Below are 13,430 nucleotides of genomic sequence, written 5' to 3'. Positions count from 1 at the left end.
TTTCTCGCTGCCATTCCCCCAGTCGACCAGGCGCTTTTCTGGTTAGCATCCACGCCCCCTCTCTCTCCGTGCCCAAAACGAAAAGGCGAAGCACGTGCAGAGCTCATATCCTACCTCCAACTCGAACACTTCTCGACTGTTTCAGCTCATACACCGTAATATCTCTCAAATGAATGAGGACATAGGGCGACGCCGGTGCGACCGAACCACTTCGTCTCGTACTTGATGCGTTTCCATAAATTTTACTATCTTCAAGATCAGCCATTTGCTTAACACTCCACTCACGGGTGTGCCGCACTAACGTCAGTCAAGAGGGCTTCTTCCGCGCGCTTTCTCTTCTTGTGGAAGGCTTCACCCTTTTTCCCTTAACACGTTTGCCACCTGCCCTGCTGCTGCCATTGTAAACGGAACCTGGGGCCAGTCAAGCTGCTTTCTCTGCAACTTCCTTCCCCTTGTTTTTCCGCCACAACCATGTACCTCCTTGCTTGTGGAAACAAACAAATAAAAAAAAACACCGCGCAAGAAACCCACACTCGAACTGCGCTCAGACCACGTAAGCGCACACAACGCTGTTTCTCTTAGACTGTGATTAGCAGATAAAGCGGACGGCAAAAATTACGAGTAAAAACAGAGGCAGTCAATTGTGAAAAAGAATGACGCGGATCATTCTGAAGTTGGCATTTAGACGACTGCGAAGACAATACAAATATGGGTGCATAGTACAGCGAAATGAAATCCCGAGGTCGCGATGCGAGTTGTGCGTGAGAAAGCCAATCTCGCAAGCAGTGGGCTGCGCCGCGCTGCAGTGGAGCGCGCGGGGAAAGCAAAACCTAGGGGCAACAATGTGGCATAGCTGACAGACGTGCACGCGAGGCGATAAAGAAAAGCAGCGGGCTGTGCCGAAAGAAAGCGGCCGCGAAAGGCGCGAGTGGAAACACAGGAAACGGGGAAAGACACGGTGGAATGAACGGCTCGCCCCTTCGGCCGACGTGTCAGCTGTCCAATCGGGTCGGCTTTGCGACAACGCGCTGTGAAGGGCGAATTCGAAGCGGAACTCCTAAGACGAGGCGCCGTCGACGTGGGAGCTTCGGCGAAGGGCGCGAAATGTTCCTTACGAGCGAGCGCGGTTTGGCGAAAATTGAAGGCAATGTCTTCCGGAAATGGCACCCGTGACCGAGACAAAACAGGCGGAACACAACGGCTTCTTTCTGACAGCCTTGCTTTCGCTTCGCTCGACGCAACAGTCCGGCGCAAGTCCGCACTGCAAAGCAAAATGGCCCGGGGGGATACGAGCTCACTGTCTTACTGCGTTCACGCCTTGCGGGTGTCAATTGAGAAAATCATGTCTACGGATTTCAGGATGCCGTTTAGGTGAAATAACATCGAACACGCAGCTGATTTGGCCATAGCAATTTAGGTCGCTGTAACGGCGCACACGCTGCATTCGGTGCGAACCAAAGCGATACGCGAGTTATGCGTGAGTGGCCGCGCTGTTGCATGCGACACGTCTCGGTGCAGAGGAACGAGCCCGGCCGCAGGAGCTGCTTATCGCGCGCGCCGCGTTGTCGACCCAGACGGCCGGTGGGGCGCGCTTCTTTGAAAAATGGATCTCGTACAAGCGGGTGTACGTGGGCCGGACCACGCCGTCTGCGTTGCCGCACGGGAGCATGTCGGAGACGGGTATCTTTGTATCGCGGTCTCCGCCTGCGGAAGCCGAGACCGGCAGCAGTTTGGGTCTACCAGCCTCCTCCTCCTGCAGGCCGGAAAGACGACCGTCGCCGCCCCGGTGGAGAAGCCTGTCCGCGCTATCGCAAACTTGTCAGCGGCCCTCCGCAGAGGTGCTGATCGTCGAAATAAATTTTTGCTCTAATCAGCAGACCCGAAAGCAGTTTCTACACAACTGTGCAAAGAACGCCTATGCTCAGAGGCTTCTTCACCCACGAATAGGATCCCGTCTTTTCGACGTGCTTGAAACGAGGAGGCGCGCGATATATCATCCAACTGCATCCGCTAATCCTAGAGACAGCGGAAGAAAACAATAAAATAACGGCCAAAAGGGCCTTCTGTCCTAAAAACGACTAGCGTCAACGACATCCAGGCTCAAGTCAAGGCGACGGCTGGTTTATCATTGATAGATCCGTTCACTCGGCGCTCAGTGAGAACAGGTCTGAGTGAACTTCGCTTTGCCGAAGTTGCCATTAAGAGAAACAACGGAGGAACCGCGGAATCGCTTTCGGCATCGGCAAAAAATGTCGTCTGCTCCGGAAGCGTCCGATGAAGACGCGAGCCAGAGGGCGGCGGCCGCTCCGACACCCGGACATTCGAGGGTGAAAAATCGTCTCCTACTTGACCACGGACGATTTTTCAAAAAATGGCACGAGTTCTGGGTGAAAAATCGAAAAGGACGAAAAATGAAGGGAAGCCGTTCCGACTTCCATCACTTCCTTTACGGGACGTGAAGGGTGTCGGGAAAGTAGAACCAATGCTCACCGAAGCAGACTTTCCTGCGTGCCCCTTCGGTTCTTTCTTTTTTTGTACAGGTTCTCGAGAATAACTATCGATTATACGTCTGTCCGACTGCTTGCACGGTTATTTACATCGAGTTGAAAGAAACACCGCGATATACTTAGCGAGCCAGAGTTCTTCAATCACACCAGTCGTGAAACTCCATTGGGAAACCCACGCATGCCCATAGGCTATATAGGCTTGGCCATAGGCTTCCGAGGTTAGCAAGCCGACGCGCCACCTCTGAGCAACGAGAGAGAAGCACACGGCTGCTGCAGCTTCCGCTGTCGCAGCGCCTTTGCACGCTCGTTGCTCCCATAAAGCTGGCTCCTCCACAGTGCATAGACTACGAACGGTGCATGGCGCTGGCGTCGTCGCCGCGACTTGCTTCCGCTTTGTAGAGTTACTTTGCGCGGCATCGCAGGCAAGGCAGTACGGGAACGATGGCACCCGATCGCTGTGACGGCACAGGGAACCTGTCGCGCTCGTCGGTCTCTATATAGCTGTGGTCACGAGACCATACTACGGCAGCGAGGTAGCGTGCGCGCTCTGACGTTCACCGCATTACGAGGCGCCGACGGTGAGAACGAAGCGCCGAGCAGTGCCAGTTATCCTGCTGTCCCTTGCGAGTGATGCCGCAGGCGGTGATTCTTCGTTTCTCGTGCTCTGGTCGTGGAATCCCCCCCCCCCCACACACACACAGGAACTAGCGCTTGCAGGCGACGCGCTAGCAGCACGAGGCCCAGGTTCTCCGTTGAAAGCATCCTGCTGCGTTGGCAGACTGCGTTATGCATGCTTCATGTCCATTCTGTGAAAACAGTTCAACTTCCAGTGCGCACAGCCTCCGCTGGCCACCATAACGAGCGTTTAATGAACAAATGACCACACTAATGAACGTTTAAAAAGCGAATGAAGTGGAATTCGCATTATGCACCGTTTCTCGTCTGCATTGCGAGTGTTTTCGATGCGTTAGGCTGCGCGCGTTGTGACGTCATGTGCCTCCTCGGAGCACCGCCACGGCGAAATCGCAAGTTGGCGGCAAGTAAAGCTATCGCTTTAAAAAAGAAAGCAGCGCTGGCACAACGCCAGTGCATATCTTTAAGGTGTGTAGAAGGCATCAGAACTGCGATAAAAACGGCGACAAGAGCTTCTAAATGTTTGCCGCAACACTGTATAAGCGAAGCCTAGAACACTAAACGTGCACATATACCGCACGCCTCAATAGTTTTGCCAACCACCGGACCGCATTACATCAACAATTAGACGCTGTGATGATGAACGTGGTGTTTTTGGCGCAAGGGCCAAATATGGCAAAAGAGCGCTAGGCCGGTGCTAATGAGTTTGCAGTGTATGATTTCCGAGAGGTAGATGTTCTGTGTATGTAAGGCAGCCTAAAAGACAGTCGCGAATTATACGCGCGCAGTTGGGTATGATCAGGAGTGATTAGTGTGCCGCCACGGCTGCTAGGCCGCAAAAAACATTCATCGCAGCGCATGTTTACTTTGCGAAATGCGGCGACGCTTGCTGCCCTGTGCAACGCAACACAAACAATATTACCAGTTAGCAGCTTATCGCTTCACCAACAGGTGCCGCCACACTCGGGAGACCTCCGAAATGTTGGCCAATCAGCGTGTTGCATTCCCAAACATATACCGGCAATGGGGAGTTTCGCAGCAAGCACGATTGGAGAACTCTGTGGTGAATCACTAAAGTATAGGGGGAGGCCTTACGGAAGCACCTGTCTAGCTACACGAGGGTGCACGGAATAATGCTTCTCCGGACGACGAGCAAAAGAGGCGGCCAGAACTGAAACACTGCGCTGCGCTCGCAGAAAGCCGGGGGACCACCGGAGTTGCAACGGTAACGACTCGAACGCGCTGAGCGCCTTGCGTGGTCCTTTCAACGCCACCCTATAGATAAGCGAGAAAGGTCTCGGCGACGCACTCACTCGCACTTCGGGATGCATTCTCGGTTATTTCGAGGCGGACGTAAAAAGGGAGAAAGAAACAATAAAGAAAAGCCTGAGCGTTCACTCAGTCTATACGCCACGATCTCTCGTGACTGGTGTCGTGGTTTACGGCGCCATCGCTGCCGAGTGACGTCACGAGATTCGGTTCCTGCGCACCGTGACACGCTTTCGCGAACGCGTTATCGGTCGCCGCCGAGCTTCGACCAGCGATTGGGGAGGGCCCGCCGTCGAATGCGCGGCGCGGGTTCATGTGGCGAGACGGCCAGGAGGGCGCGCGCAATGCGTCCGATCCCGCAGCGCGAAACACCAGAAGAGACGCGACGTCTGACTTTCAGCCAAAAGAGCAGCGACGGCGGCTGCGTCCACTCGCGAGCAAGCAGGATGCCGGGCGAGAACCCGAGGCCGACGTTTGCGTCCTCGCACGGGAAGCACCGACCGTTCAGGTTGCACATATCACGCGAATGCGCTGCCAGCTATAGCCCAAACTGGAAACTATTTTTTGCCGCATGCGGTAGGACTCGTGCGCTTGTGAGGCGCATGTTCACTTCGAACTCGACGGGGACGACAACACGCTGGATGCCATAGCACGTCAATTGCAGCCGCCCTATATGGGAGAAGGGCAGACTGAAAGATACGCCCGACCAAACTTTGATCCTGTTTATTCGACGCTGACGGGTCCAAACGGCACGAATATGCAGGCACAAACTATACGCGATACGTGTGGAGCAGAGCAGCCGGAGGCCTATCGTTTCCAACATCCCCAGCCGGACTTCATTTAACTTTACCTGCTTGCAAAGTATACGGTAGAAGAACACTGTCACTAGGTGATCGTTTATCAACAAAATTTATCATCTTTTACTCACTCAACAACTAAGTGTTTGTGGAGAAACTAGGGACTCACCATTATTTCCCATTTGACACAAAAGCAATCGATAGATAAATCATTTACGGAGACAAAACAGGAAATGATTATCGTGTACCTGCGTCTATCAGCGAGCATTTTTGTGGTCGCGCAACCTCAATGCGTCGCTCAAGTAAACGCAAGTGGCATATGAGCAGGTTTTCTGTTCATGTTTTTTTTTTTTCCCCATTTAGCAATGACACGGCATCATGTTCTGTCTAAGCCCCAGAACAGTGCTGTCACGTAGCTTCTCTTTCTACTCAAACTTCTTTGTTTTTAAACATACGCCTTTTCCGGTTATTTCCTTCTCGTTCCTATAAATGGACGCATCCCATCTTATTCGCCAAATTGATCTTCAGGGAGCCGCCTTACGCCACGCACCAACAGAGGCCGGCTCGCCACAAGCCTGCACTTCCCAAAGTGAACGGCGCAACAAAAGAACCCCCACAGCGTAGTAGGGCCAAGCGCGCGACGATAAAATGAAAGACCAACTGGCGCGACCGCAAAGAAATAAAGAAAGAGACAAACGGCGGCATGCACTACATACGCGCCAATATCGACCCGACGTCATGCGGACACGCATCGGAGCAATTTGAGACGCGATATTGCTGGCTTCCGCCAGTCCCGCTCCGACTACCCACTCTTCGCAGACTTGCCTCCCGCCCCCGCCTCCCACTGTTTGGTCTATAACGATATACGTCAGATGGAACTTTCGATTGGGTCTCGGGACAACTTCCTTTCCCTTCGCTGCTTTGACAAGGAATGGGCAAATATGAACCGGAAAGAGAGAGAGAACGCACATTTCCCGGGCGCCTTTATTTTATTTTAGTTTTCAGCTCTCGAGAAAGTAAACTTTGTTATAACGGAAGCGACAGGGAAATGCTCTGGTGACGTCGAAACTATCGCTTCGAAGAGACCAGCCGCTGACCGCTGCGTCTCGCTGCGAGGGATCCTCGATCGGCAGCTCTACATATTGATGGCGCTCCCTCGGGGAAATCGCTCGTGGCGTGCCTCAGCCAGTGTACTAGGCTGGCATTAAGGTCTTCTCTCGAGGCGCACGTAAATGCAATATCCCCGCACCTAAAAGCTCGCCTTTTCTGTACATTGAACGCTCTGAGCTGGTCTTCCATGTCTGTGTACCCACTCGAGAGAATAATTCAAGTGCGCCGGCGAGGAAAGGCTGCACGTGACAACCGCGTCCATATACAGCGGCGCGAAGTCGCCGCTCTCAATTTTGTGTGAAATATGTGGACTGCCGGCGCGGAATTTCAAAATGAAAGCGGGGCTCCGAGCCGACCTCGGAGGGATACTTTGGTGCAGCGGCGCCAGAAGGGAATGCTTCGTTTCGTACGGCTGTACGCATACGCATGCATGTCGCCGGTCCGCATACGAAGGCAGCGCGACTGTGTCTGGCCACTTTGTGTTCCTCGAATGAAGCGTGCATACGCGCGCACCCAACGGTATCGCCCCGTGCACGTCACACAAGATCGATGCGTGTGGTTTGACCGACCGCTGTAGTGGCACCTTTGCCAGGGAGGTCGGAGGAGATCTTTCGAACAAAACTGGGTAAGAGCGCGATAAGCGTTCGTGACCACGTTCGCGATCCCACACATTGTACAAAACGCTCCCACAAGTGCATCTTTATAAAATGCCGCGTCAGAGTTCATTATGCCGTCGCGTAAATGGCGTATTCCGCTGCACGTTCGTGTTCGTTCATGAGGCAGAACAATAGCGACAGCAGTGATGACAACAAACGAGCGGCCACCGGGGCTGCACGTTTCGCGCACGCTTCACTCGTTCCCGTTTCCCTCGTGCGCCATCGTTGCCAGAAGCTGATTCGTGTGAAGCATAGGAGGGTAAACACGGCGACGTTTATTAGAGGCAGTCAGTGGAAGCGTTTTTTTTTTCTTGCTCTTTGCCGTGTAACAGCCGTGCGGACTTGGGCGTTCCTGTCACCTTCCTTTAGGTCTCGAGGCACAGGAAATCTTAATTCGAGCTCTGGAATGGGGCTGTATGGTTCGCCGATCGACTGCGATGTGTCGTGAGCGCGGAGGAATGAACATTTATTCGCGCGAAGGCGCTCACCACTCCCAGAGGAGCTTCGGCTGCGACCCGCCACTTAGTGGCTTTGACGTTGCGCTGCTAAGCGCAAGGTCGCGGGATCGAATCCCGGCCGCGGCGGGCGCATTTCGATGGAGGCGAAATGCACAAAAAAAAAAAAAAAAAACGCTCGTGTACCGTGCCTTGGGTGCACCTTAACGAAGCCCAGGTAGTCGAAATTTCGGGAGCTCCCCACTACGGCGCGCCTCATAACCGCGTCGAGGTTTTTCGCACATAAAACCCAAGAATTCAATTTTCTTTCAAATGCGTAGGCATTTCACCCAACGAGAACACTGTCCCGTAGGACGACCGCTTTCGGGATGCAACAGCGAGCGGGTCCGCTTTCGCGCTGCCTCTCGCCCCAAACCCGACGAAGGGTCGAGGACACAGCGCTCGCCGAGCTCTCAGCATCGCCCTGCCGCCATCGCAGATCGCCTTCGGGATACGCGCGCCTCCTTTCCACGCTGGGAGAGCGGCGAGAACACAGTGCGGGAGGGCATCGGCAGTCGGCACTCTTTAACGGCAGTCCCCCAATACGCCGTGCCTCACGTAGGTATCGCGGTTTGGGCCTGTAAAGCCAAAATTTAAATTTTTGAAACTTCAGCTGCGGTCAGCCCGGACGTTGTCGGCGCACGTGCGCTTATGCGACAGTTGTGCACAGCCTTGACAAACTGCGATTCACATCGCTCTGCTGCGACCGTCTTGACCGGAATGCGAATGGCTGGTACGCCCCCTCATAAGGTCCCAAGTTGTGCCTCACTTCTGCTACGCATCTGATGGCGAAACGATAGCTTAATCTGTTTTCTATAAGTTAAAGAAACAGTCGAGCTTTCCAAGCAGGGGAGCCATTAGAGAGTTTGGGGCCCCAAAACGTTTGGGGCCCCAAAGAAATAGCGTCGAAGCCACTGCGCATGCGCAAGACGCAAACTGCGTTTGGGTTTTGCGTTGGGAACGCTATTTCATCCATTTAGCGGCAGCCCAAATAGCGGCCCCAAAAGCTTTGCGTCGGCAAATATGGCGGCACTCCTCGAAGCGACGGCTCTAACCGAGCACAAAACTGGGTTCGATCCGCGGTAACGCGTGAAGTTCGCAAGCTAGGCGAAGTGACTGCGGTTATCTCTTTCTCTCAGCTAGCGTGTGTTATGAAGATTGACTCATTAGACGCCGCTGATCTTGAATGCGATTGTGGATTTTATGGCTCGTAGGCCTAATGCGGCTAAGCTTGGCTGGTGAAGGCTAGTAAAGTTGGTTTGCTCAAACCTAAGCGCAACTAATTGTTTGCTGCTTGAAGAATATAACCTCTAAATTGTAATTAAACGCGAATTCACGCAAGTCAAAATCATTATTCCTATCATAGAATGGTATATTTTATTTTATTATTTCTAATAGCTTTTCCTTGACGCCGTAGTGGCGCTGTCAGCGCAAGACGCTATCCGCAACCGTGAAACCCTATTCTAAAACTCTTCACTCCTACGTGCCCCAACGCTAACACCCGCAAAGCTCTTTGGGGCCCCAAACTATTGGGGCCCCTATTCTAAAACTCTCTATCTTCACTCGCCGCCCCTGGCATGGACGAACGCGTAGGAAAGAAAGAGCAGTGTGCGTCGTGCCAGTGAATGCGCAGATATTGAAAACTGTAAACCCAAGCGACAAACCGGGAGACAAAACAGGACGCACGTCTCATCATTTCGCGCTGAGTTTGCGAATTGGTGGACAGCTCGTGCAAATAACGGGTGGTACACAATCAATACCAGGCAACTACCGTCCCTTATAATAAATGTGATTAACTCCAGCGAAGCCATACATTATCCCTGTATGCGGTTGCTTGTTGCGTTATCTGCGCGTCACTAATATTAGGTATTAAGAGGAAGCTTTAGCTCGGGCCCAACTCCGACGCGGCCTATTCAAATACATGTAAAACGCAAAAACGTTTTTCTGAGATAACCCCTGGACCGATTTTAATGAAGTTTGTTGCATTTCAGAGAGAAAGTTAAATTCTAGTGACTGTTGGAAGCGGAATTTCGATTTAGGTCCTGGATCTTGTTAAAAGAATTTTCAAAAATTCGGAAGTGCGAAAAAAATAGAAGGATGAAGTTTACAAATTCATAACTCTGCATGAAAAACTGATATCGCGGTTCTGTAAACGGCATGCATTAGACCATTGAAAGCGGACAGATATGATATGTCATTTTATATATTAAGTGAACTTGTTACGTTGTTTACAAAGGTTCTGCAAAAGCTGTATTTCCATATTACTAAATTTTTTTAGATTCATGTATAGCATATCAATTTTGTCCACTTTAGATGTGCTATTAGATGCAATTAAAAGAATTGTATTATCATTTTTCGTTTTAGTGTTACAGAGTTGTAAACTGTATAGTTTCTTTTTTTTTTGAAAATTTCCGATATTTGTCAAATTTTACTAAAAATTTAACGACCTAAATCAGAAATTCGAAACCAACAGTCACTAGATTTTAAGTTTTCCTTTTAAAAGCAACAAACCTCGTCAAATTTGGTGCAGTGGTTGCCGAGAAAAACGAATTCCCCTTTTACATGTATTTAGATAGGACCACCCGAGCTAAAGCTTCCTCTTAAGCAATACAATTGCCGCGAAGGTCAACAAGAGTGGCAAAAATACATTTAAAAGGAAGAACATCCAGATATTTCAGTTGACCTGCAACTCGCTAGAGCCGAAGGTTGGACCTTCTTATACAGCGTGAAATTTTCGGCGCTCCTCTGCCGACGCCGTGGTTGCTCTGCATAATAAACTCTCACGAGAGGGTCGCGAAGGGCATGCGCGACAAGACGGAGGCACGTCACCTGTCTCGGATAACGTTGTAGGATCGGTTGGACTTGCAGTCGACGCTCCAGTCGAGGGTGCCGTGCTCGTTGCAGATGGAGATGGAGAAGCGGCCGTAGTTTGCGCGGATGAGCGAGATGAGCTGGCCCTCGGGGCACGAGAAGCCCAGCTGGCTGCCCTCGCACGCGTACGCCGTCTTGTAGAGGGAGCCACCACCTGCACGAGAAGCGCGGCGCGTGAGCTGCTGCTGCTGCACCAGTGCTGCGTGCCGTCGACATTGCGCACAGGTTGCACTCGGCCAGTCAGTCGGGCAGGCATCGATTCTATACTGCCAACTGAAGTTGCGGGTGCCGCGGGTGAAGTTGCGGGTGCCAAAACACTCGAGTGTGCCAGAGGGCCAGACGTGCACAAATGTACGCTAAAGGCGAACAAAATTCGGCAACGTCCTAGCTACTGGAGCAATTTAAGGCACGGCCGGCTGGTACGCACTGGCTCTTTGTTCTTCTCCCTCTCTTTTTTTTTTTTTTTTTCACTGTGAACAGAACGATTAACGGAGAAGTGGGTCCATCGCGTTATCGCGCTATGTCCCGCATCCCGCATAGCACTACACTAAAAAAAGTTTACACCCTTTGGGGTGTATATCTGCCACACAACAATAATCGTCATCCGCCTTGCTTGCGTTTTCTTTCTTGAAAACGCCGCGCCCGCTACTTTCCTGTCGGCAATGCTATGCCATGCTGATAACGCGCATGCCGTTCGTTACTGAAGGGCTCGCACCGTTAAAGAAAGGAAATGCGGACAAGACAGATCACGTTTATTGTTGTGTGGCAAGATGCGGCTCAAAGGGTGTAAACTTTTCTTATAGTGCATGTGAATTAAAACATATCCGCACAAGGATATGTAGAATGCAGCCAACCAGCACGGCCTAGGCTATAAACGACTAGGTCGCGGACGTCTTGCGCGCACTGGATGGCGCGCAGAAAGCGAACGCGATACTGCGGTCACATTAACTTCTCGCGGAATTGTCGGAACAATGCTGCTGGACTGCGCAGCAAAGCAGCAGCGCTCCTCTGGGACACCAGCATCGCTGTCCTCGCACAGCGCCTTTTCAGCACGCGCCGTGCCGGCAAAGCAAGGCCCGCCGGAGGGCGCTCGTTTCTCGACACTCCGCGCAGTTCTCGCGATAAAAGACGAGCGCGGTTTCGCGACGTGACGCACGCGCCCCAACTTTTCTGCGCCTCGTCGTAGCTCTCGAGGAATATCGGCAAACGAGGGAGGCGTGCAAACTTTCGCGGCAAGCAAGTGCCGCGCAGCACAGGCTCCGAAAGTGCCGTTCGAGAATCAAAATAATGCAGCAGCCGTCGTAGTGGCGTTACACCAACGCGCGCAGAAAGAAGGAGACGTGAAAATGCGCGTCGCAGAAGCTTCCTCCCGCTGTACTGCGGCATTCTCCGCGGCTAAAGAATCTCGACCGCCGGGGCGAACTAAACGCGTCTCTCTCTCGCCCACCTCGCGTCGTCGACGAACGAGTTTAGCGCGACACGGCAATGCGCCGGATAGGCCCAGTGCAGCCAGAGGCGCGAAAACCGCTGAGCGCGTTGTGGGGCTTGCTGACGTCAAAATGTGTCCTCCGTGTCCTCACCGCGCCGTATAGTCGCGGCAAAGAAGCCCAGCAATGCATTTTTCCCGTTGCCTCGTCACCGGGGCCTGCACGTGAGATCCGGGGCCGTGCGCTGGACGCGCCCGGAAGTGCTCACCGCGAGATTCGATTCCAGTACGCGTAGCCTATACATATAGCGGCAAGAGATTTTCATTCGCGCAGCTGCCAATGGCCGGCATCGGTTTGGCTGAAATTTACTCTCAAGGAACAATTCTATCGGAAGGGCTTTCCGTGACCGTGCTCTTGTGTCGGTACTATACGTAATCGTGCTTTCCTTTTTTCTTTTTTTTTTTCGTGACGCCACGTTATGGAGAGCGCTGCGTGTTCGATAAGGGTTCCTGGGAATGAAGCGCGGCGTGCGCTTGAGCAATCGGCTCTTCGAGTGTGCAATTCATCGCAGTCAGCGAAAACAAAGAAAAGAAGAAGAAAGCTCGCTCGTTTTACAAGAGCCTCGGTGGAACCTATTGCGATGTCGACGTACGAAGCCCACATAGAAGCAGCCGTGGACGCGCAGTACTGTGTTATAACAGCACGTCTGAATGCCCGTTATCTGTGCGTTGGGCGCAACACAGTGAAGTAAGTACGGTACCGCGAACAATCATGTAATGCCACCGTGTGAGAGGAAGTATCGGAATCGGCAACTGTGCTATTTAGTTGCAACGCCTATTTCTTTATACATAACGACCATTAGATAATGACATAACGATAAATAACTGACGTTGCGCCGCAAGTCAATTATGTATGAAATGCACGAGCATCGCCGGCTTCTAACTGAATCGTCAAATGCACCAAAACACACACATCGTTCTAATACATTATTAAAGACGACTGCCGACACAATATGCGGTAACATAATATTTCTTTTTTTGTAAAGTAAATAAATCATAGCAACAGTAACCCCTTCAGGCACGGCGTACGCGTTTGTGAACGCCACTTGTTTTTTCCATTAATGCGCGGCGTTTGCGAGGAATAGACAACGACTATTAGCTAAACTAAACATCGTGCTTTCCTGTAGTGCAACCATTTCCCTTCTGAGTGAAATGCGTCACCTCGGACGACTACTTTGGTGCAGCCACTGCCGTGTTTGACAGGACGCCTGAAGTGGAGCGCTTCGGTAGTGATTGGGATAGATTATTTCTTTCCTCGTTGTGATGCTTGCACCCAATAATTAAACTGTGCATGCAATTCGAGCGGGAGGTTCAATATTTCTAATCAAGACACGTAGCATAACTGAATGCACAATAAATGAATATTTATTTACTACATAATTATGACGGGTCGCTATAAATATGCACGAAGTCATTCCCCCACCTTGACTCGCTTTGTATGTGGAGTCCCCAGCCCCACATCGGGATGAAATTATGTAAATTTCACACATTCATCGACAGTCCACCGTAGTTCGCGACTGAAGGGGATATGCATATTCGCTGGCGCAAAGCCGCGGCAAGACGCCCCCCCCCCCCCCCCCCCCCCCCGGCATCGGCCGGCAGGTGCC

At 52.0% G+C, this 13,430-nt stretch overlaps 1 protein-coding gene across 4 annotated transcripts in view; it reads right to left on the bottom strand.

The window, feature by feature from the left end:
* Positions 1 to 13,430, bottom strand: part of LOC126517426 (latrophilin Cirl-like) — a 433,187-nt gene that overhangs the window by 107,774 nt on the left and 311,983 nt on the right. For all 4 annotated transcript variants that reach the window (XM_055064486.2, XM_055064484.2, XM_055064483.2 and 1 more), the window contains one exon: positions 10,296 to 10,491. In XM_055064486.2, the coding sequence (XP_054920461.1) occupies positions 10,296 to 10,491 (196 nt within the window). The remainder of the gene's footprint in view (positions 1 to 10,295; positions 10,492 to 13,430) is intronic.

This window comes from Dermacentor andersoni, chromosome 11 (genome assembly GCF_023375885.2).
Source record: "Dermacentor andersoni chromosome 11, qqDerAnde1_hic_scaffold, whole genome shotgun sequence".
Taxonomy (NCBI): Eukaryota; Metazoa; Arthropoda; class Arachnida; order Ixodida; family Ixodidae; genus Dermacentor; species Dermacentor andersoni.
The sequence above is the reverse complement of the archived record's forward strand: the minus strand, read 5'-3'. Positions and strand labels throughout refer to the sequence as shown.